The sequence below is a fragment of the Lipophrys pholis genome (assembly GCF_963383615.2).
Source record: "Lipophrys pholis genome assembly, chromosome: 10".
In the NCBI taxonomy this organism is placed as follows: domain Eukaryota; kingdom Metazoa; phylum Chordata; class Actinopteri; order Blenniiformes; family Blenniidae; genus Lipophrys; species Lipophrys pholis.
The window spans coordinates 7,823,613-7,849,619 of NC_137640.1; the positions used below are offsets into that span (position 1 = coordinate 7,823,613).

General features: G+C 39.7%; 1 protein-coding gene across 1 annotated transcript in view; it reads right to left on the reverse strand.

Moving 5' to 3' along the window:
- The window catches only part of znhit6 (zinc finger HIT-type containing 6), a 35,654-nt gene that overhangs the window by 3,634 nt on the left and 6,013 nt on the right, over positions 1–26,007 (reverse strand). The window contains exons 5-9 of the mRNA XM_080472673.1: positions 24,317–24,420; positions 11,249–11,317; positions 11,026–11,106; positions 9,043–9,123; positions 865–989 (exon numbers count right to left, since the gene is read on the reverse strand). Coding sequence (XP_080328799.1) covers positions 865–989; positions 9,043–9,123; positions 11,026–11,106; positions 11,249–11,317; positions 24,317–24,420 — 460 coding nt within the window. The remainder of the gene's footprint in view (positions 1–864; positions 990–9,042; positions 9,124–11,025; positions 11,107–11,248; positions 11,318–24,316; positions 24,421–26,007) is intronic.

Below are 26,007 nucleotides of genomic sequence, written 5' to 3' on the forward strand. Positions count from 1 at the left end.
GAAAGCAGGACATGATACAATGCTATTGGAATTGGGGGGAGTGGGGAAAGTTGGTATTTTGGGGTTATTTAGTCTTTTTAATTTGAAGCTTATTAAAGAACTTATGAATGCATATGCCTTCTAATGACATATCACATGTATATCAAATATAATTACTGCATCTTTACCTTCTCATTACTCATATATATATATATATAGAGAGAGAGAGAGAGAGCGAGAGAGACAATGTACAAATAAATGGCTAAAACATGCTACTATTTAAAAAGAACGTGTTTGTTGCTCTCTGTCTTCTCCTTTTGTTGTTTTACTGTCACCTTAAACTCAACCAGTCCACGCAGAACTCTACCACCTCTGAGTTTACTAGAACTTTCTTTTTGGTAAAATTGAGCATTTCCCCCCCTGTTTTTTTAACTGTTCTATGACTTGCTTTGGTGAAACAGGGACACACAATGGAGATGAATTGACACCATGTATTCAGATTCGTTCCAAAGACGTTCATTTCAACCAAAGCTAAGGCAACTTAATCGGTTTACAGGTGAGGAGAGGAGTTGTTATTTTAATTATGTATAGAGCCTCGACCACATATTTTAATCTTTTGAAAGTGAGACATATGTATAAGATTACATTAAGCACACTTTGCATGAAATATGCCTCACAGTACTTTATGTACAGAAGACTTTGTGTTGAAGTGTTACTTATTTTCTATATCCAGTTTCAATTCATATACAAATTCTTTTGTGTGGGAATCAGCACAAAAGCAACTAAAGAAGGCGTTAGTCTACATGCAGCAATAGATAAATTTGTTTTTTTCCAGTAGGATCATGCTAGATGAGAATTGATGCAAATCTAAGGGTATTTATTTACCTGGTTCTTTTATCGGATAGTTCCTCCACTGATCTTTGAGTACAACATGCAACACAGGATATTCAACCAGCATTTTGTAGCTTAGGTTGTCCCTTAGGGTCTTCTTGAGTTCCAACTGATGGTACCTATTTCAGATAAAATAAAGGCACAAAAAAGACAACGTGATCATTACAAGGCAACATAATTACAGTATAATGGGTGAATTATGTGACATTAGGCCCACTGTGAGCAATTTTTTAAAAGTCTTTAAGCTGGTAGGATGGAGCAGAAAAGACAGAACAAGTATCTTCATTAATGCTGAAGCTCTTAACCTGAGAGAATTGAAACTGAGCTTAGCAATGAATTTCCTGCTTAGTGTCTGTCTCTCAAAATGAAAAACGATTTTAGAAAAGAATCAACAACATCCCGGGGAAGCACGTGAAAACCCTCCTTTAGCTGTTTTTTACTAGATAACATCAGTCTAGTCTTGTCTCAAAGCATATCATGCATTAGAGATGGCCATATATCACCAGAGTAAACGGTTAACTGGATCCCTGGGAGACTTGAGCTGCTTTAACTCTACAATGACTGGGATTCATCCAATGTAGGCATTCGCAAAAATACAAATACATCCTGTATGAGGTATGGATACATACAACGAGCTGCAACATCCCCACATGCTGTGAAATACCTATGTCAGCCTTGAGATTATGTGGCTGTTTACATAATTTTAAGTTTAATTACTCTACCAGTGTGTTAGAACAGATAAATAAGAAATATAATGCTTGTGTTTGGAACAAAAGAGAATAATTGGCTTATGTGTAATATGATTAAACTTGGTGGGCATATGGGCTGTCAGAAGAGAAAAATAAAACACCAGGGCAAAGCTCCACAGCGAAACCAGTTTGTAAAGCAAATTGAAGCCAGAGCATACTTCAGCAAGCAAAATAAGAATATTTACAAGCGCTGAATCCATTAGTGTTGTGCTTACCAGGAAAAAAAATAAACACCGTTTCCATGTTATTTGTTTTTGTGTGTTACTTTTAATAACGGACGCACAGGGATGTTTTCTATTTCAGTGGATATACAAGCTAAACTGTAACATGCGTGTGACTAAACAACAGCTCAAGACGAGTCGATGTCAGAGCACATTGCAAGCTCCCTGTGGTGTCGGTGGGATTGTTAAAGCGCTGGACAATTCTAGAAACACGGATGAGTGCCTTGGTCAGAAACACGCACACATCTGGTCTCTATATACTGTTCTAGTGAATGAACAGAAAAGAGGGTAAGACTGATGTCCTCTTCAGGGAGGTTCTTGTTGTTTTCCCGCATTGTTGCTAAGAACTGTCACTGAAGTGACTGTTGTCGGACGAGGCTTTCTTCCTCCATGTCGGTTTGGCAGCTGCATCAAGGCTGGTGTGAAGTACAAGGGTCGCTGAAAAAAATCTCAAAAAAGATTTCGGGGTTTGGCTAAGCTTTAAACTTCTGTTTAGTGGGATTTATATCCTGGATTATGCAAGTACATAATCTGTGTAAATTGACTTTATACACGAAGGACAGTATGCAGCATGTTTGATCAGACAGAATCAACCATCCATACACACATTAAGTGACAGAGAACAGAAATGAGCCGAGACAAACAGGCAAAGATCCGAGGCAAACTGTCAAACCTTTCCATCTGAACAATTACAAACCCTGCACGGGTGTCAAGACTTTGAAAAGCTTCCAGGTGAGACATACAGAATCAGACACCAGCTGTTTCACGCTGTTGGTTCTGATGGTACAGGGTGGACATTTCTGTCAAAAGCTGCACCAAGTGCTGGCAATTTATGTCTCTTCAGAGTCTCTAATTGCTCCTGTCGCATGCTGCCCGGGCAGAATGCTTTTCCAATCATCAACCCCGCACTCCTTTGTCACATTTTTTAAAACGCTTTGATGAAGGTTCGGGTTTCCGTCTGTGCAATGCAAGGCCTAGTCCCCAGCCAGACCTGATTTGACCCCTCTGAGGGTCATAAGACTGGAAACTTTCAGTTAGATTGGGGCAGTTCACTTGGAAACAAAACACCAGTATTCTCTGTTGCTAACAGTTGCAGCTGCACCAAGTCGACGCCATTAGTTCAGCCTCTGTGAAAGGGAGCGCTCCTGGTGAACACTTTGTCTTCAGTACAGCTGTGAACTCATTCTCAGAAATGCCATGAGAACAAGAACAGTTGGGCACTAAGATTTTTTACACCGCTTCAAGCAGACGTAAACACCAGATATTACGGTGGTAACCAATCTACCTGAAGCAAACTGGGATTTGGACCCCCACAGAAAACAAACAGATTAACACACTTCTTCAAAAACACTGGAAACATATAAGGTCTTGTCTCAATCAAACTGTAAAAGTTATAGGTTGAAATCTGTTAAAATGCAATTACAGCTCTTTCAAGCCAGAACTTTATCTGCATTGTTTCTAGTCAAACATTTTGTTTAATTTGAAATTGTTTATCAATATTAGATTGGCCACTATAAAAAATCTATATGAAAACACAGAAATGATCTTTTGTCTAATGTGAAGTTAGGTCAAATCTACCTATGGGTACAATAAAGTCACATTGACCTTGACCTTACTTTTTATTGGATGACCTAGTTGAGATGGTGGTGCAGGTGTATAAATGTATGTATGTATATATACATATATATATATATATATATATATATATGCAAGTTTGTAAAGATATTATGTCATTGATGTTCATGACTGTTGTGGCAGGGGTAAAAACAAAACGAAAAAAAAATCAAAAATTCCAGAGGAAATTTTCTGCTCCTCTCCTTTGATTTCAATGTCTCCATGGCAACAGACGCTGATCTCCTCCACGAGGTGCCTCTCCCATCCGGTTTATATGGGATTTTTTCCGCAGTTTTTTGCCATTTCTTCGGAAATGGTTAGCCGAATCGTTAACAAAACTCTGAGGAACCTATTCTCAAACGTTCCGCGCATTTTGATGTGAAACGCAGAAAAATAATAAGAAAATTAAACGGCCGCCGAGAATAGTAATCTTTGCACCTTGCCACTAAGGCAGGCAAAAGAAGCTTTGCAAGAGAGCTGAGGAAGCATCTGCTCAGCAGAAACTAACTTTAAGGGAGCTTCAGGGAGAGCAGATCGACCAGTTCAGGAGAGCTCAGGAATTGAGTTGCCACAGGTATGTGAGGAAAAGCAGCAGCTGGGACAGAAGAGAAACACTACTGTCCTACCGGGCCACATCAATGGCGAGGAAACAGAACACCAGAAGTTTATTTATTGGCTAAACATTTAAAAACCGCATCACATCATCTTTATATAAAACACATTGTGAGGTGTGGATACGCTGTTGGGATGAGAGGGGGGAAAGGCAGTCACAGCAGTGGAAAGAATAAAAACAAAACGTTAAAAAAAAAAAACACACAACACAAACATCCAAAAGTGTGTAAATGGTTCTTTTGATGCAGCCTGTGTCTTTTCCAGTAAGAGGATGCTGGTCATACAGCTATGTTTAGTTTAAAACAGGAGCTCTTTTATTCGAACAGGTCGATATTCCAGTAGACATTCGACAACAAAAACACAGTCATACCCTTCTGTGTTACACGTGGCAAATTTCCCTCACGTAGTCACGACTACCGCTAACCAAGACTTCATAACATTAATAACACAGTTCAAAATTAGGGGTTTCTTATAGAACTGCATCACCACCCCCCCCCCCCCCCCCCAAAAAAAAACCCCTCAAAAACACAAACCAGAAAGGCCTGTATGTGGTTGAAATGCGTTGACCTTATTTGGGACCCCAAAAATCAGGCCCTCTCCTCTTATTACATCTGGTCCTATTATGCAACCGATGGTAACCCTGCTGGCCGCGCAACCGGATTCTGTCTCGTTTAACCAAACTCCCTCCTAAAGTAACCAATAAACACTGCATGAGAAGTGAATCACACACCACCAGACTGTTGTTATGCAAACTGATACTGAAAGGTATGAGAGGAAAGGATTACTAGAGAGAGTGTGGGAGGATGTGAGAGTGATTTATTATTTCTGAACTACTTATTACCAGCAAACCAACAAGACTCAGGCAAAAAAATGATTCCTTTGTCTGATCTGAAACTATGACTATACTAAGCTAATAGCGGTTGTGAATCACACGTCAGACAGTTCTACAGAAATCGATAGTGCTGTAATACAGAGACCAACTGGTATGACTCATTGTTTTGGAAATAAACCAGAGCAGGAAATACGCTACCAGTGAAATGTTTGGACACACCTTCTCAAATGTTTTTTTTTTTCCCTCACTATTTACATTGTATATTCACACTGAAGGCATATGGAATTCACTGTGAAATAACCCAAAACATATTTTATATTTGAAGATTCTTCAAAGTAGCCACCCTTTGCTTTGTTGACAGCGCTGCAAACCCTCGGTCTTCTCTCAATGAGCTTCATGTGGTAGCCGTCTAAAATAGTTCTCATTTCATAGGTGTGCCTTGTCAGGGTTCATTTAAGGAATTTCCTGTCTTCTTAATGGGGTTGGGACCATCGGTTGTGTTCTACAGACGTCAGGTTGGTACACGGCCGACAGTCCGGAAAATTGCAAAAAAAAAAAACAATGTGTCTCAAAGTGCAGTCGTAAAAACAATCAAGTGCTACAACAAAACTGGTTCACATGAGGACCGCCAGAGGAAAAGAATACAGAGATTCACCCCAGCCGCTGAGGATAAATTCATCAGAGTCACCAGCCTCAGAAATCGTAAGTTAGATGGAAAAAAAGCTAACTAAAAAAAATGTAATAAGGAACGTCTTTTAACACACATTGGGAACCAGATCTGGCAGAGGTATTGTACAATGTTTATCTGGTATAACTTGGTGGAGACAATGCAGATGGAGTGATAGAACTTTTGTAGATGTGTTCCTGGGCCAGAGGTCTGATAGAAGTAACTAATACATTATGGAAAGGATGATGGTGATCCCCTGTGATCTGGTGGCTTACTTGATTGCTAAACAGTTTAGGCAGGACGGTTCAGTATGATCCAATCATCAGACTAATACGAGTGATTATGTAGGATGGTTTTGTTTTAAGCTTGATATTAAGAAGATCGTACCTTGATGGGGTGTTAAAGTTAAGGAACGACTCATCTACAGATATAGACAGTGATTGGTGTTAAAGTGTGTAAATCGTAATAATCAAGGTTAAAGTGTTTTCCTGATAATATGCCATTTTATTTCACCCTCACCCTCTGTGTACAGTTACCTAGAAACCCCAAAGTCATCACATCATTTCTGCTACTTCTCTTTTTAAGCAGCAGACCCTAAAACCCTCCGTCTGAATTCTTCTCGCATCTGTTTATGCAGTTAAAATGCAGAACAGCTCTCCACATTTTAGCAGAGATGTCTGCTTACTTTTGAAAATATAACGATAACTGCTGACTGGTGCATGTTTGCCATTCTTGGGGGAGTGACTATGATGATTTACAGATGGGGTGACATGGCATGCACAACCCTAAGCCAGCAAAGATTATCATTATCATATAGAAATGTGAAGTTGTAGAAGTACAAGGCACGTCTGGTCCATTTTATTATAATTTTTTATTTTTTATTTTTTTTTAATGGTACAGTGAAAGCAGCTCCAGCATCACTACAGCCTTCATAGAATGAACTATAGCAGGAGGAAATCGCTGTTTCAGACTTACCTGCACATGCTTATAAGCATAATAGTTTCTTTGATATAGCTCTAAATAACTCAACCTCAGAAGTAAATGTATTACTTTACACATGGCTTTTTAGAGGCAATTAAAGCTCATCATTTTCAGATAGACATGACAGACACATAAAAATGACTAACCTGTGGTTAATTACAGTCATAAACGAGCCTCTAATAGTTGCTGTCATAAATGTGACACTGTAAAGGTGTGTGATATCAGAGATAATGAGGAATTAGTGCAGTCACCGAAGTAAAAAGGTTACTATCTGACAGCTCAAAACTCACATAAGTCAGTGAATCTCCTCTATCCCCTTATAAAATATAAATTATCTGCTTGGGCAAAGTGGCAGTCCAACCCCACCTGGCCAGACAAAAAGAGCCTGTGTGTTTGTTACATGGATGAAAGATGGGAGGCTTCATGACATCTCATCATGGCCAGGGGGTCAGGCTCATTAGCTCCAAGAATCATCATTCACTCCACAGCAAAGTGGAGATGGGAGACAGCCAGAGAATCCAAAAGTAGGCAAAGCTAAGTTGTGCTATCATCACTGTCTGCCCCTCTACCCCTTCACCTAGGGCACCTTGGGGGGAATAAAGAGAGGGAGAAATGGTGGGAAGTGAGAGTACACATGGAGAAAAAAAAAAAAAAAGTACTGGACAATTTTCTTGATCAATGGCATCCTCGATGAGGAAAAACTTTTCCATCACAACTTCAATGCCAAACGTCTGCGTATGTTTGTAGGAATTTACAAGCCGGTGATGTCATGTTCATAAACAAATTGTGCCGATTTCCTGAAAGCTGGATAAATCACATGAGACTGGCAAGCTTCAGCGAACGGTCAATAGGGTCACACAAACCAGATGCCTGCGCAATGACACGACCCTGAAACACTTTTGAAGATGGGAAAGTGTCTCCAACATTGCGTCAAGATTGCAGAGGGGGCAAATGTTTTTCAGACAAGTTAAAAGATGTCAAATAAGGTGACCCAGTTAGATGAACACCGAGAACAATCTGTAGCTCCTTTGAAAGTTGATCAAAGTCACGAAGCAGAAATACTATTATCCTCATGTATTAAGCTACTCCAGTCAGAGCTCATTGTCATTTTCATGATACACTGACTTATGGGGTTCTTTAATGGTCTGCAATGATTTAAAGGACCCAATAAGCAAAGCAAGTTTTTATTCAGTAAATGTGTGTATATTGAGGTAGTGTGGAGGCTCTTGTACTGTATGTGCATTACAAACCCTCCAGCCAGTTTGAGCCGATATTCGAGCCAGGGCTGATGTTGACACAGAAGAAAATCAGCAGAAAATGCATGTGCATTGTTAGTGCGGCTGGGGAGACGATCAAGTCAACTCTTTCCGTAAATGTTTTCAATTCAGCAAGTCAAAAAATAGGGTGACACGTCCTGTGAATGATGCTACCGCAGCCACTGTGGTGAGAGCTGTGATGTTTGTGAACAGCCCGGATCTATCGAACAGCTCCCGTGAACAATGTGAACCGAGTCACATTTGGCTGTCAGCTGTTTCTGTCTTCTGTGTCTCATATGCACAAACATGCACACATAAACACACAAAAGTATTCAGAAAAATCACAATTTCCATGCATTCATTTAGATATTTTTAGATATTTGTGTGTTAATTACAAGTTCAGATGTGCAATTTAATGCAATTAATTACAGTTACAGTTGTGATTAATTAGTAATAATTTAAAATCTTTTTCCACCTCTTATTATTATTGGATGCAGCAAAAGTGTCAGATCAATTATGAGAAGAGATAAGGAGGGACATGGATGTGAAAATAATTCAATCATAGATTTTATGACAATTATTTGGTGAAGCTCATAATATAAATGAAACAAAAAAGAAAAACACAAATCCAAGGCACAACATTAAATACTAAGAGGATGTATTTTTCATTTGTTGGGGGCTTGATTGAACCCACCATTGGGACACATAGTTGTGGTGCAGTGGTTTGAAGTTTTGCTCTAAAGTGTGAAGACCCCAATTTATTTCTGGGTCAGGGCCTGCGTTTGTTTAGTTCCACTTGTGCATATGTGGGATTTAGTCCTAACTTGGACATTATCATACCATTAAATGCTACTGAAGGTTGTTTATTTTCATTTATTCTCAATGAAACAAAGTTTCGTTTCAATTCAACTCATATCACACCACATGCATTTACCTGCAGTTTTTCACAGCTCAAGGTTTGACAATATTGAGCTTTAGTAAAATTGAATAATCTAATTCTAGAGGTGAATAAACAGCATGTGGGCTGTTGACTGAGGGGCCCTGTACCTAAACCCTTTTAACTGTGGATTAACCCAATACCTACCTACCCTGGTATACTCTAGCATACAGTCTGCGAGAGTTTAAAAAAATGTGCCTGCAATTTAAATAAAGACACGCTTGAATATATGTCAGCTGAAAACCGAGAGAGAATCAGATCATGATTGTGATCACAAGCATGATAAAGCGAGACAAGTCTCACCTCACAGAGTTTGCCTTTTCCCGTTCTGCTTTCATGAAGACTTTCACATGGTCAAATGCAGACTGCACATATATCTTTAACCTGGAAGCAGAAATCAACATTTAGGACTCCAAAATCTGCAACATCACCCATAAGACATGGACAAGCAAAGAAGCACAGTGGACGAGGGTTTTAAATAGTCCCTCGTTTGAAGGGATTAAAGAGGGTTGAAACATAAAGAGTTTAATGGACAAGTGCAACACGACAATGATTACATGCACACACATTGACAAAGGGTTCTGCACTCCTGACATCCACAGCACCCGAGTCTGCCGTAAACAGCTGACCAATGAGCCATAGCGGGTTAAACCTCTCTCGCTTGACACTGGACGGAGTCTATGTCTAAAGGGCTGGCACAGAACCAAGTCAGGTATCTATTTAACAAAGTACACCTGTCTACAATGTGCGCTCGATGCAGGCAAGCCGATTACGGCTGACTGTTATCAGTGTAAAAGGTTAGGTCAGGGGAGTCAGATCACTGTTCTGCTGGAGGTTCAGATTAGACGTTCTCAGTGCTCTGCAACAAAACACTCTGCCTTGTTCAAAGACTGCGGTTCATGCTGGAGGAAAGACAAACTTGGGGAAATAAAAGAGCAAAATTACAAAGATAAATGTGAGCGCTAATGACAACTTTTCTTACTGGAACTGCAATAATGAGGCTGGTATCCACATATTATGCATATCTAAAATGTGCTTGTGGTAAGGAAACCTTATGAACAGGTCCCTGTTGAAGGTTCTATCGGTGTCTTTGTTCCTTCCTTGCCCACAAGGCTCTTAGACGTGCAGAATTATTTTTGTACTTGGTCCATAACAGTGTTATAATCCTTAAACATAATCCTGCCAAACTCAATTAAAGGAGCTCCGCTCTGTCAGGGGAAATGAACCTACTTCAGGTCACCACAAGTAAACCAGCAGTCATGGTGACAAATAATGATCCGTGTAGTCAACAGGGACGTTTAATTAACAACAGCCATGGTGTTTTCCTGCAGCAGCTGACAAGTACGATGTAAGTACATACAAGTCGATGTGAGCCAAAGTGGTGTTGACATTCAGTGAGAAGCCATGTTACAGATGCACAAATGTGCAAGTCAGGAGCAATTACTGTGAGTGATTTATTTAGATTTATTTTCCCACAGGCTTCCTCTGTGAAAACGTACAAACTTAAAAGTTGTTGCAAACAATAAAAATGTTCATTCAAACTATTTAAGACAATATAATAGGCTGAGCAGCAGTCATTGTCCTCACATGTTATGTTTTCCCTCATATACATCAAAGAAGTGCTGACTTCTGGTTTTATTATTGCATCTTTTCTGTTCCTAAGCATCAGCAAAGTGATTGATACATTTGATCTGCTCGATGAAGCCCATTTGTCTGGGGTTACGAGGGAAACCGTAGTCAAATGCAAGAAATGAATTAAACATGGCGATGAATGCGACTACACTTGACACGTTTACCTTGACTAATTGCCAAGATTATAGGCGCAGCTTTAACTGCAGCTGGTCAGAGTCACCTGCAAACGTCCGAGCATGCTTACGTCTGGCTCAGTTCCTAAACTCTCAAACGAGTGACAGCGACTATAAATATATTACATTTAAAGCAATAACTGATGAACATAGTAGCTCACATCTTAATAATGCAAATTGATTACACACAAAAATACAAATTTAGTTTAAAATATACATTGTTACATGTTATGATGTGTCTTGTATGGAAATATTGCAATTGTATTAATCTTCTAAATCCCAACAGGAGGGTATATCAAGGCATTTAGTTCATTTTCCTGGTGGAGATGCTACATGAATACAGGTGACAGTAATATGATACCCTAAGAGCCATCAACCATTTCTCAAGAAAAAACGGTGTTACGGGAGTGCTACTTTTGTGCATGACCTAAACCAACACACTACATAGATGTTATTACGAGTCAAAGTTAACAAAACTCACTTTTGACGTGCAACAGGATCCGACTCTGTAGGATGAATGTAATCGGCCAAAATCTCTTCCAAGGTCTTCTGGTCAGACACCCTGCAAAAAAAAAAGAGAGAGAGATGGCATTGGAAATATGTCTTTAACAACCCCAAACACGGCGTTTCTTTCTTTAATTAAACACTTGCACTGAGCCGAAACCTTCATTTGCACACTATTGAAGACATGTTGAGTAACTCACCTCCTCTGAGTGAACTCTGAGCTGCTTTGAGGAAACATGAGCTTCAGGTGCCACAGGAACTGCTGTCCTCTAAATGAGACACAGACTCATTTTTAGTTCAAGGTTATCAGAAACAGTAGTGCTTGTGGTCTGCTTTTCAATAGATGAGCTCATTTGTGCTCGCATAGTCTTGCCTTCACAGCAAAACACAAATGTCCTTGTTTTAATTCAGAGCATCAAATGGATTCAGTCTTAATCTATCCAAGACAATACGCCTGGCTGCTTCCAAGATTTTGTCCATCTGTGTCACTGCATGTGTGTGAATACAAAAAAAAAAAGAGTCACCATGGAGACTATGACATATACACTCAATAGTAGGACACCAGCTGGTGGACATCACATAATAATCACTTCTTCTGGGGTAATGCTTTGGGCAGTAACTATTAAATGTGGTTGGACTTTCTGGGTTGCTGGGCGTCCTCTACAACCAAACAGTTATTCTCCAAACAGCTGCAGTGTTCATATACACACACTACTGTCAGCAGAAACAGCCAAGAAAATGTAGTAGATCAAAAAAAAAGTGTGGTGGATGAAAACAATAAGATGTGATTCAGCTTTCTTTGTTCTCCGACAATAATAGATTCACTCTTTTTTTAGACAAATGATCATAATTGAAAACTTCTACAGTTTTTTCTCTTTCTGACAGAAGTCTTTAATTTCTGGTTCAAATTTAGGAGTTTTGCTGGGAATATTTTCCCGTCTTTGATAATACATCTAGGGTGTGATTTGTGATGAAAGCCAAGGGAGGCGGTGTTGCTTCCTGGAAACCTTTGGTTTCATGATTTAAAAACAATAAATAAAGACAAAGAATATCAACCACAAGTATTTAAAACTACAAGTGTAAGTAAAAATTCATGCAAAGTAGAGAAATCATAATTATGAATGTAGTTACAAATCATGTAATAACCTTTGACGATGCTCCGAGATAAATTCCACTTTCCTTCATAACTGCCGTCATTGTGCCTGTTAACTTGGGGATATTGCGTACAAATACAGGTATACGGCAGGACACGGTTAATGTGACCAAATTTTCTCCTTTAAAGTTTGTGAGGCTCCCATAAAAGTGACACAAATTCCACGTCTTTCCATTAATGACAAGGAACGGAGGCGAAGAAACGACTGGCACAAGCCTCTAAAGGCCCGTCTCTCTGGACTCATAAAGCGACCATGCTGAGAGCCGAACATAACTACAAGGACATGCGTTGACCAAGACCACAGAATTTTACCATGTAAAATGGTGGAGCTGATTCATCAAGCTCTTCCTCATCAGAGAGAAAGTGTAGAGGCCTTGATAGATCTTAAGGATGAAGATGAGACACACCCTCAGAATCACACAGAACATAATTGCAAGGCACTCACAGGAGACCTTGTTATTAGGGCTTTTGGTATTCACCAAGAGATTTTTCAGGGCACGAGATGGAGGTTTCTTTTGATACTTGCAATTTTTTTTTCTTTACTTGAATATAAACTATGCTACCTTCACTGAACAGATTGCAAGCATGTAGGGGAAACTGTGCAAATATGGATTCCTGCATCTATACACCAGAGCAAAAACCTCACAATAAGAATTACTATACGGTAAGGCAGGTTGTGTATGTTCACAGTTGTGTTGAATTGGCCTGGTCTTGGCTAAAGTAGAGAAAAAAAACTAATGGAACTGGTTCAGCATGTGCAACCAGAAGAGGTAAATAAGTGACACACAGTGGACAGCTGTAGTGGCATATCCTCTGCAACGTACCTTCCACGACAATGCAGCATTTTTTGGATAAATATATTGCATGTTGGATTATTGTAGTGCAATTTTTACAAGCCAAGAACTCATCAACACCTTAGAAATTGTGAAAAGATGGAAAACCCAAGCGAAATTCCTCCATTGTTTGACTCAATCAGACATGCTGCAGATACAGTGTTTTTGAAGCATCTTGTTCTATTATGCTATTAGAGCCTCTTTCATGCTGCATTCAGAATTGAATCAAACCACACAAAAGATTGTTTGAAAATGGACTTGGACATGCCATTTAGAGATTGAGTCTTCTTGTACCTGGGTTTGCCTCAACACACCGTTCGTGATCAGTTTTTGGTATTTTTTTCTTTCTTTTTAACCTGGTTGCGATATGGAGTCGCTGACTGAATCCTAGAAACCTCCCGGAGTGCTCCAGATAAGCAACCACAACGACGTAAGAAAGGACGATCCGAAAACTACCGCCAGCTTGTTGGATGCCAAAGCTACTCAATGCACAGAGGCAACGAAGGACATCCCATCTGCTAAAACCGACAGGGGAGAGAGGGGAAGCAACCTTTAGGGGAGGAATGTGACAAGTGTTGTTTTGGCCTCCATGTGGTGGAACAAGTCTGGAATCTAACTGCTAACATCTTGGAGCCACATACCATAGGCTACCATCAGAGGTCTTGTACAGGCCATGCCTCGACGAGTCGGGATTACTTCCTTGGCACGTGCAGAACCAACTAGACAATTATAGAGGTGATCATAATGTTTTGGCCTCGTCAGTGGCAATCTATCAAGGCAAGTCAATATGCTGTTGTTTAATAACAGAACGCTTTTTTTATATTCTTGGAATGAAGTTAATTGCACTCTTTAAAAACATATTTAAGCCACTGGTAATTGGTCGTAAGGAGCCAAGTTGACAAATGCAGTAAAACTTTTCTCAAACACTTGAAAGATAAAAAAAAAAAAAAGAAAATCATAATCAAGGAAATGCCAAAACTAATCTGTTTTTTTGTCAACACACATCTGTGACCTGTAGAGTTTTGGGGGCATCCAGATGGCAGTTTAAACAACTAAGGATATTTTCTTTGTTTGGTAGCAAAAATGGGGTCGGTAATAGATTTTCAAAAAAAACTAAATCATTATAGTCAGAACACTTAATGAAAGGTGGTTGTGAGTTTTGCCTTGGCTGCGAGGAAGGAGGTTAAATTGTACGTAGTGAAGGCGACAGCAAGTATGCTGGAAGTGTCGACAAGGGGGTGGGAGAGGATTCCCTACACAACTGTGGGAGGTGCCTAACACCTCTAACCCCTTCGTCAGAGAAATTTATGCGTTTGCTTAGTTTTGGCCGGGTTTCATCTTTGGCGCGTCAACGTGTGCATGTGAGCAGGTATGTATGCGTTTGTGCGTGCAAGCAAATGAGGGTGGAGCACCAGGTGTGATGCCATTATTCTGTCATTACAGCAAATGGAAAGTATGTCTGTCAATGGAAAAAGGGGCTTGGCCAAGGATACATGCAATCATTTTAGGCAAGACCACAGTGCATACCTGGGAAAACAGCTATCATTCATTGACGTGAAAGAAAAAAAAAAAAAGAAAGAGGAACTAGCAGCATAAAAGTCAAAACAGAAGCTTCCTACAGCCGGGGATGACTGCTTTGAATACCAGAACCTGCTAAAAAAGATCAGGTCAAACTCCCAAATTCTTCAATGGTTATTGCAGGATGGCCTCGAGCAAGAAAGGACAACCGTGGCAAGAAGCAAGGACGAATAGATTCCTTCCTCAAATAAACAAGAAAACATCCTTTTAAAAAAGGAAACATCGAAATGTTTAACTCGTCAGAACTTCATGCAAAAGTTGCATTAGGTTACATTTCCTTTTTGAAGGATTATCCATCAAAAGGCTTCTTAAGTGAAATATGATTGATAAATGGCCAGAGAAGAGTTGGGAAAAAACAGTCAACATGTTTCATTGCGAATACTGCACAACTGCTAAGAAACATCAGGATATGTAGAAACTTTCTTTTCAAAGACAGAAGTCAGTAGGTGTATGTGCGGTTTGTTATCCAAACACTCAAATACCATAAGAATTCAGGCCAGTTTAAGATCCAATTTGGATCTGTGAACTTCCGAGATCTGACTCTGGAGCCTTGGTGTTTGGTAAAACACCAATAGCGTTTCCATTTATTTTCACCAAAACCTCTTTTCAACATTGTGAGGACTGGAGTGGCCAAATCGCTCTGCTTCACAAGAGGGTGCTTTAAAATCAGAAGCACAACAGCATTTTGTTGTCATCTCTCAGCTTTTCAACCTATTAAAATAGCTTGTTAAAAAAAGCACCCAGTCAATTAAACACAATAAAGGGAAAAGCTGCAATGTTTCAATTGATGCAAATAACAAAAGCCAGACTGTGCCTGGGATTGTCCAGTAGTTAAAGTTTTTTTTTGGTCAGAGAGTCACAATATACGTTGGAAATACTGACTTTTTAAACTTTAGTTATCCATCATTTTTAAATGAGCCGCTATAAAAGATATAAAATGTTGCTGGTTGCTTCCTGCAATTCCCAATGTGAGAATAGAGGAAATCTATAATATTGAAATAGTTGTCTTGAGGGGAAAAAAGACAGTAACTGACAACTGCTCTCAACACTAAAGAAAAAGTTAATAAATTAAGTGTTTTGATTCAATATGTGTGTGCGCACATTGTACCTCTCCAAAAATGTAGATTTAAACTTCTTTTGCCTGTCAACTCAAGCCCTTTATTATTCATCTATCAATCTGGTAAACCCTTTATATCTAATTTACAGTCGCAGGGGAAGGGGGCAGGTGGGCTGGAGTCAGTCCTCACTGAGAAGAGGCAAGACAAAAGGCTCTTATGTAGTGGATGATCCATCCTCTGATCGATGAGTCTCCCTCTCAAATGACCGTGTTGAAAAATATTGCACTGGATGCTGATACCATACAAGAAATATAGAAATTTAAAATAGAATTACATTTTTTTTTTTAAATTGAAGCACTCCAGAAATACAAAGCCAAGCTTATGTTAAGTTTTATCTTTATAAAGATTAAATCCATGTATCAGGACTTCAGTATGCTGGTTTGTTCTAATGTCTGATGGTGATCCCTTTCCAACAGGAAATCTTAAGAGATGAAAACATTGCAGAACTATTCTTGCCACCCGAAAAACTTTAAGGATCGAAAGTAATCATGTCCCTAAAAAACAAGGGTTCTTCACTGACTTGCTGTCTATAATGCAACATGCGTACCACTGTTTCACTACATTCTGGCTGTATGCCAAACCTATTTCATATAGTTAAGCTCCCCGTCATTCAACAAGCTGTTTGATGAATATTCCCTCCCGGGGGAGAATGTGCTCTTCAACACTGGCCATGTAAAGCGGCAGGTAGTTTATTACTCACGATTTCAGCGTGTGTACGTGTGTGTATATAAACTGTCCTAATAGCTTTTCAAACAGGCATGTCTTCAAGTAAAACTAGCTACTGACCGCCATCAGACAACTCCTCAAAAAACGCCAACTCCACACGGAAACTGGCCGGGTGCGTCAAGCAAGGCAGAGCTTTTACGCAGCATCGGTTGCCATTTGTACTCAAACGGGGCTTTTGCATTTCAATAATGGACGTGGTGTACAAACTGAAGCATGCTGAACCAGTTAGCATCTCAGGACACAACTTTGGCCGCCACTTTAAACCTTAAAACGTCTGCCTCCATGACTGACACAGAGACACAAAGCAGATTTAGTGGAAGATGGATGAATTCATTAACAAGAACACACTCTTTTCATTAAGTGAGCAAGTGGATTTGCTTGTGCCATCAGCACCAGAGAGCATCAAGCCTGACTGGTGGTCTGGCAGCGGGAGCCGAAATCCATCTGGCTGGATTAGCAGGACAGATGCAACAAAAATGGTGTAGCATGAAAAAACAAACATGTGTCCCTTGTTTCTGCTCTTCGGAGGCAGATGCCAGGATTTGGGTGTCAAGTGGGTGTTGGTGCACATAGATTACATCATGTGGTGTCATTTCTTCCTTAAAAAGACAACTAAAATTCTGAGAATTAATCGTTAACATCGGGGGGTAGAATGAGAGAGAAGAATGAAAGGGGATAGAAAACATTAAAACTGCAGCTATTTCATATATAAATCCATTCATCTAAGACATGATCCAACTTGGGGCTGTATTTATATTAGAACCATGATTCTCAAACTGTGCTCCCTCTAGTGGTACATGGGGGAAAGTCATGTATAAAATTGATGTTAAACTATATAAAATTATCAAAATAAATCAAAACGCAACCCTAACCCTAAGCACATAGCTAATAGGGTAAGACTGTCTCTCTGTGCAAGTACCCTCAATCACAAACATGCGTTCACTTCTTCGGGTAATTTGGAGTCAAAACTTAGTTTAGCAAGCATTGTTTGGATTGTACAGAGGATATATCACAGACTTGATTAGAATTTTCCATTTCCAGGTGTAGGTCTGTAACACATTGTCTTGAGTGTGAGCCGGTTTGCAAAGCCCACACTGCTGCCGGCTCCAGAATTAGTGATCGGCCAATAACTGCAATATGTGTGACCAAGAAATTTATGAAATCCAATGAGAAAGATACTCATAAAATATGTGCAAACTAGACACAGTAAGGACCTGAGCCTGGAAATGAATCAGGGTCTTTCTAGCTCTGAGGAAACAACTCCAACCAACTAACAACTCCAACCAGCTGCAATTTAAGATTTCTTGCTCGTGTTCCAGCTTGAACTGCAGCTGTTGGACAAAAGCTGCCCCATCATGTATTTTCCTCTTTTGAAAAGACAGTAATACAAATACATTTAGATAATTTAGTTGAAGACAATTCTTTCCCAGCTGCTCTGTTTATATATTGATATCACAAATGGGACAAAACGGCAATCTGGGTGTTTGATCATTAGCTTCACTCTTGCATGACAAATGGGTAGATAGACATGCATGTTGTGTAAGGAAATATATGAAAAAGTCTTCAATTCTGTCAATCTGCTATAAAAAGGTTGCATAACGAATGGCTTCCTGAGAAAATTTTGTCGGATTTGAGGTCCCTTCGAGACTTTCACAAACTGATTTGATCAAAATTCCTAATGACCCAAACATGGATCTCAAAACTTTCTAAAAATGTTGTCGCCTTCAGTTTATTTGTGTGGACAGAAAGCATTAAGGGAGGGGTTCATAGCATTCAAGCGATTGATTTTGGAGAACACATGGAAACCTATATGTACGTGCTAAGTGGTATGCATCTCTGCTGCATGTAGCAACATCAGGTTTCTGGCCAATTTAAAGTTTGGAATTTCTCTCAGAGCCAGAGAGCAGCATGTAGCCCTCAGCCAATCGTGATGACAATGTTGGTAACACTGATGAAACTCCTGCTTGCTATTCTGATGTGAGGTTTTGCCTCGGGTGGCAGCCGACACAGACTCTGCTCTTTATCAGCACTGGTTAATCAAGCCTCAGACAGCCAAGAGCTTTTCTGTTGGACATCTTAAAAAAAAAAAAAAAAAAACCTCTGAGGAAAGCAGCTGCTGATTGTTTCATTTGAACCTGATTTCTGGAAAGTAGAAGTCGTGCTGCAGATGAGCGTGACGTGATGAATAGTCGTCCCCTGCTATGAAATCCGGGCTGAAATACACTTCTTTTCTGCTTTAATCCATTTGTGCATTCATTCGTCATATGCAAGAGCTCACACTCCACTCTGGTTTCTGCAAACCTGTGATGAATGTCAATGCAACAGCGGAGCATTTTCAAAACGCATTAATTGCTCTAATGGAGGCAATGTGATTTCAGTTCTTTTCCATGGTGTCAGTAGCCGACAGCAAGATGTCACTGGGGCAAGTTCATTACAGGGGCATTTTCTATTCATTCGTTGAGCTTTAGGGAAAAATACATTTGACTTGATTCACAGAGTCTACCTAGGATCCAGGTCGCTGGAACAAAAATGGCCCGATTTGGGACCAAAGCAACAAGAACCATGAGGTAACATGATCTTAATCATAGTTTCTTATTAACGCATCATTTTCACCTGTCTAATGTTTTCCAGACTTACATAAGTTTTGGTCACAGTCCCATCTAAAACTGAGTGAAAGTTAGGGTACATCCTAGTTATTGTAGTGTTTTATGACATAAAGATGTTCATTGCTGTTCATCATCATTAAATACAATTTGTACATGAGGATAAAGATGACAGCCTTTCTTTCCTTATAACAACTAAGCAAACACATTAAGTGACAACAATCCAGTTTTTAAAGCGCTCACAAATCTTTGAAACCTTTTCAATACCGTATTACATGCACCCCCTCCTTGGAATTCGAATCAACCCAATCATTCCTAAATGCGCCGCAATATGTGGAACACAAAGTGAAATCTAAAGGTACTCCAAAGGTTTGTTTCCAGATACTGTTAACAAAAAGAGGTCTCCTCCATCCCAAAATAATTAAAAATGGCTGATTGGCAAGATATGGAAACGTGATATACCGGGCACCAAACCACAGCAGATCATATTACTAATTATCTGGGGTTATTAGAGAAATATGTTCAGTTATTACACACAGTAACTGCTCCTGAAATGTGTTGCCCAGTTCACTCAAACTGCCTAGGAGGAAAATGCCCTGCCATGCCAGGCTGAGGTTGTAGAAAACATAATTCCACCCTAACACAACTACTCCCAATGTTCTGCCAAATGCCAGCTATTATATACTTACCCTCCAAGAGCTGGACCAAGAGGCAGCCTGTAATTTTTTGTCAATCTCTTCACTGTTCGTGCCTTGTTTTTGAAATTAGTCATTGGTAAGAGGTGGAAAGAAAGTAGTTGTACGACCATTATTTTGCATACAAACATTTAATCATAGAGACACGTGCTCACTAACTCACACACACACACACACACACACACACACACACACACACACACACACACACACACACACACACACACACACACACACACACACACACACACACACACACACACACACACACACACACACACACACACACACACACACACACACACACACACACACACACACACACACACACACACACACACACACACACACACACACACACCATGAAAGCCCTCCAGTCAGCTGTCTGCCAGTAATGATCCTTTTCTGGCAGTGCAAGTGCGTAGCATGAATATGTCGCTAACCAGCTGCAGTCACAGTGCTCTCACATCTGCTTTTTATATTATGTACTTGGTACATTCTGAAGCACATTCTCCCTCGCTCCCTTTCTATTTATCATATACCTTTCATCCCATCCCTCGTGTCCATTTGCGGCTGTGTGAATGGGACACTGTTGCGGTTAGTTAAAAAATCTTCACAGTGAGACATGGTGAGACTAACCAGACTAAACAAAGAGAGGCCGTGCAGCTGGATGGGGACGGTGATTTCTCTCCAGATACGACAATAACAAAAGCATAAAGCTTTTTGTGTCTTTTGCCGGCGCAGCTGTGTGAATTTGAAAAGTCTTCCAGGTGGCAAAACTTTAAACTAAATCTCAGCGGGCATCCGAAGAAAACTTTTCAGGCACCATTTGACAAATGCTGAACTGGAAACTGGGAGCGTGAGGTTGGGGCCTGTTGCTATATCCTGACTTAAAGTCGTCTCATCCCGAGACATGCACACTTGAATCACCACCTGCAACGCCACAGACAGACATGACAGGGTGGCAGACTTAAAGCATGGAAAAGGAGGTGGTGAAAGGGAAAGTAACAACATAAAACCAGCTGGAGGGACTTAACAAAGGTTTCTTTTAGCGGCAATCCTGATTGGCACCTTATGGTGTCCCAGAGCATTTCACACTAAAATATGCGGTTCAATGACCATTCACCACCCTCCTTTCCCCTCCGCTATTCCTCCTCTGTGGGATTAGAGCAGCAGAGCTCAGGATAAAAAGGAATAGTAAAATGACGGACAGGAGGTTGTCCAAGGAGAGAAGCTCAGAAGTGTGTGTGAAAGAATTACTCACCAATTAAGAGTCTTACAGAAGCATTGGGCCAAAACCTTCAATTCACCAAAAGTCTGGTAACTCAGTTGATCACTCACTCATCACTTAATAGAGTAACCACACATTAGGTGAAAAAATCCCCACAGCTTCAACTACTGGTGAAATCAAACCTTAATTACAACTCACCGACTGATGCTGGTTTGTTCATTTTGAATTGTGTATAAAGTTGAACAAATCAAACCAACCATTAAAAAATACTACTTTATTGCTCGAAAATGCCAGGAGTCATTCTAATAAAGTTAAGTTACTTGTACACCTTTTAAATTAATGGGTTAGTAACCAATCGCTAATTATGAGATGAGCAACACAGTTACTGCTTCCTACCTCCATTTAGCTGATTGAGTCACCTGCTCTTATTGGTAAGTATAAATGATGTCCAACACTACATGCAACAAATGTCTCCCAGCTTGATAGTAAACATCAGAAATATTATTGTTAGTATTTGATTTCGATAAAAGAAGCTGTTAAGCCTTCATGCAGCTGCCTCCGACCAGACAAGGCTGCAGATCGGGCTACCTATCCCTGTAGTGGAGTTTGAGTCGACTTTTAAGTTTCACCTACAACAAATGTTCCAAAATGTTTTCAACTAAAGACCCAAAAACAGAAAGTTGGTGACTTGCAAGGACCAAAGCTTAATATGATTACTGTGCATTTATGGATTATCAATAAAGAAAATCATGAATTTCCAGTTTCTATAAAAGCTATTATGAGTCAAATAAATATAAATATAAACCTATGGCTAAAAAGACAAAGCCATCAACAGCATGATCCTGTTAGTTTGAAACTTTGGTTGCTCATTAATTCACAGCTTCCAACCAACTAAGGCCTCACCTTGTCAATATTATCGTCTGCTTTGGTGAAGCCACCTTTTTTGAAATCCTATCTAGGCTGCAAGGAACATATTTCAAAACAAATTCAAAACATTTTTGGGAATTTCGTTGTACCATCGCGCCACTGAAACAAATTAGTTCCCTCCCCACATTGGCTCCTGACTCATTGTTAGGGAAACCCTGAGCTTGAACTTTCAAACAAGGCAGCATATACAAATAAAGGACTTGACTTGATGTCGGCTGTGTCAGACACAAATGACTCCAACCAAACAAGGAGAAACCCCATTCAACACAAACATCTTGATTTTAACTTCCACAGACACTGACTGCCACTGCTAATGTTGCTAACCAGGTATATTCTGATTTGATACCTGGATACGGTATTTTCTTGGCCAAGATTCAAAGCAAAAGACGTCGGGAAGTTGATGGACTAGGTTGAGCTGACCTCCAGAGTACTGCATTGCACCTTCTACTAAAATTGCCTTGTACTTAAGCAGCATATCATATAAAATCAGATAGTTATTCAAAATTGTGAAAAAAGATGTCAAAGGGCTCTTGATAGAAATAATTTATTGTGTATTTCCGAGCAATATCCTTTTTTTAAACTCGCCAGTTTCAAATAGAATCAGGGATAAGTTTACCAGGTACGACCAGGAACATATTCAGTTAATATTTCACTCAAATACAGTCGAGTGTAGAAAGACAATAATCCCTGAACTCTCTCAGTTCTTCTGACAGTAACCAAAATGTCAGGCCATCAATTACATTAAGATTAGTCTAAATCTGCTGTGACAGCCCTGAATAAACCTCAGCTTAACTTCACAGGAGCTGTCTGCACATTCATGGTTTTGTTGCTGCTTTTTAGTGCTCATCAGGTCATTCATCTCTTTAAGGGTTCAGTATTTAAATTGTATATACACGGTTTGCATTAGGAGGCAGTAGTGAGTCACTGAAGCACCCAATTGTTCTTCAGTTAAGCTCTTCAATTTGTTAATCTAGTCTAATCAGTAATTACCAAGAGCTGCAGTATCTGTTGTGTTTGTTATCTAATCTACCACTTTTCTTATTGGACTGAAGACTTGATGCTGAATAAACTAAACTGCATGAGCTGGGCTTCAGTACTTCAGTACTCACTTCTGCAGCGTCGCACATACACACATTTTCAAAATACATTATGTACCTTGGAGAACTGTCCATATCCAGGTTATAGAGCATCTTCCACCAACTGACTCAAGCTGAACTTCATGAGTGTAGCTTATGTGTCACATCACAATTATACAGCTGTGAGCACATCATGAAGACAGATCCAAATGAAGGAGAACAAAGTAACATTTCTTTTTATTACCAGCAGGCATAAATTTTAATTTCTCCTTTATCACTCCTTAAAATAAAATACAAACATTTCCCCTGTTTGAAAGTGTGCAACCTTTTCATCATGGAACTCATCGTGACAGCGGTCAGTTGATGAATAACACCGGCAACTCGCTGTGGTTTCATTAACCTCAACATGTCAAAGATTGGTGTGACTATCAATAGTACCTGCCTGCATTGCCTCAGGTGTATTTCAAGGGCAGACGTCTGTGTTTCACCATCACATTGCCATGGAATAACAGGAGGGAAGCCAGAGCGAGACACTGCTGAACTACTATGAGGGCTTCACAAGAGTGCCATCCTGTGGCAAAGCACAACAGCACTAATCAGTGGCTCATTCTGCAGAAGATCAAGCTCATTACCAAGCTGTCAAATGATGTTTTCGCTCAGTGAGTGCAAAGTAAATACAGTCATCAAGTGCTTATTTATAATTTCTATAGTACTGCTCAGGCGGAAAACTTAACTTTAAAGCTTTTTATTACCATATGTGCGATTGCTTTATAGGACTGGTATTTTTTGTTTCACTACAAGTTTGGAAAAAATGTAAAATATTCAAGAAAAGTAAAAAGTTCAAATTTAAGCTGGTCTTACGCCAAGTGAATCCTATTTTCTCTTTCCTTTAACATAATAGTTATTGATGTTACATTGTCGATGATGCAAAGACGGTGATGAATATGATCCACCAAGATACCGTTACTTTAAGTCAGACTATAAGAAGTTGTCTGGCTGGTCATGAGAAATGAATTCAGAAGTGTCTCACAAATACACGGTACATACCATCCGGGACCATTAGATGTCACTGTATGACAGACAAATGCTGCTACATTACCAGAGGAAAAACCTCCATTACATTTACATTTGACTGATAGAGCAAATGTGATGGTTTCGCGAGTGTAACCTAGATATGTCCTTTTCCTCTCCATGACTCATTTTGAAAAAAATGCAATTTATATGGAACTTACAGTTCAGAAATTACAGTGGGTCAATAATGTGGGTTCAATGGATGTAGATTTCCGAACATATGTTATTGAATGAAAACTGAAGTACTGTATTCTTACTTTTTGGCAAAGATGGTGGAGTTTTCTCGGCTCTTGGTGAAGGTGATGGGGAGTAATCTCAGTGAGATGTTCATCCTGTGGGCAACGGAGATCATTTTCTTGGCCTGGACAACAGAAAAGTAAAGATAGTAAAACACATTGCAAAATTTTGTTCATTTATACTAATACCAGCACATTTAGGTTGTGTAATATTGCGAAAAGTTTTCAGGTTAAACTTTTAATCAATCTAACAATCCAAAATCAACAAGCGATTCCACAGACGGGGTGCGGCCACGGACAAGACAGAGCCGCCTCTATTTTTAAGTCTGGATCTGGGAACACCGGGGACCATCTGATTCGATGACGTCAACGATAAAACAGGAGTAAGAACATGTAAAAGTTCGAATAAATAAGAAGGTGCCAACCCATTTAAGACCTTAACACCAAAAAGACCCACCCACATCGATTAACTGGAAACATTTTATTTATCGTACATTTTGTTGTACAGAAATGTTTGGAATTGCTGTTAATTGTAAGTTAATTTAATGCTGGTTTGACCCACTTCAGATCAAAATTAAGGCTTGATGCGGGCGCTGAACAAACATTTGTTTGAAAACGTGCGCCAGACTTTGACATTACAAAGTGGAAAAAAATACATCTGCTTTTTTACCCCCTCCCCCTCAGTTAAAGTAAATGCGATTCCTGATTTATTTACTGTGGGCAACATTGTTTGACTTGCATAAGCAGACATAACAAAACACTGAGACCAAGAAGCCAACTGAAATGACATGCAGGAAAGGCCAGTTACCATTTTGCCAATGAAATTTTACTCACTTTCGATTCAAACGTGAACATCTTGCGTTTTTAAAACTGACAGGTTTGTATCTGCAATATTCTAACATGCAACACTGTGATAAAAAGTAGGGTTGAAACCACAGATTGGAACTATAAGACCGGTACATGAAGAAGTCGGAGCACCCTGAAAGAACATGCAAATTCCACTAAAACACCTTGCTGTAAACCCTCTCATTAGTGAAAGCACTGCATGGTAGAAACACCATACTGGATTACATTGATCAGACATAAGACGAATGATTTCACATTGCAAACTTACTGAGCTGGAGAGTCATTTATATTTAATTTAAAATCCCTCGACTGAAGCAGAAACAAACAGAAAACTGTTTCACTTTCTATTTGAAACATTCCTCTAAACCAGCGATGACAATCTGTTTGTTGCTTTATGTTTGTGTCATCCTCTACCCAAACCAGAGTTTGTATTCCTCCCTGCAATCCGCAACCGACATTACGACAATCTATTTGTTGCTTTTCTATCTTTATATCCCCGAAGTTCAACCAGAACGGCAGAAAGTCTCCACCTCTGAGTCTGGTCGTGCAAGTTTCTTCCTGTTTAAAGGCAGCTGCTAATATCCATCATCACCCCTGCTTGCTTAGGCGGAATACTTTAATTATTCTCGGCAGAAGTGCCGTGAGATGACTGTTGTCTTTGGTGTGATATAAATAAAATTGGATTGAATGGATTCTCAACTGGTTTTCTGTGCGTCACCTTTGCCTCTGGTCCCCCCCAACACTAAAATAACAATCGGGTAAGCATCGTCTAGTAGTCTAACAGGTGGTTTACAATTTTAGTAAGTAGGGCTTATTTGTGTTTTTGTTTAATTTATCAGGGTGAAACACAGGTAGGATGGAGAATA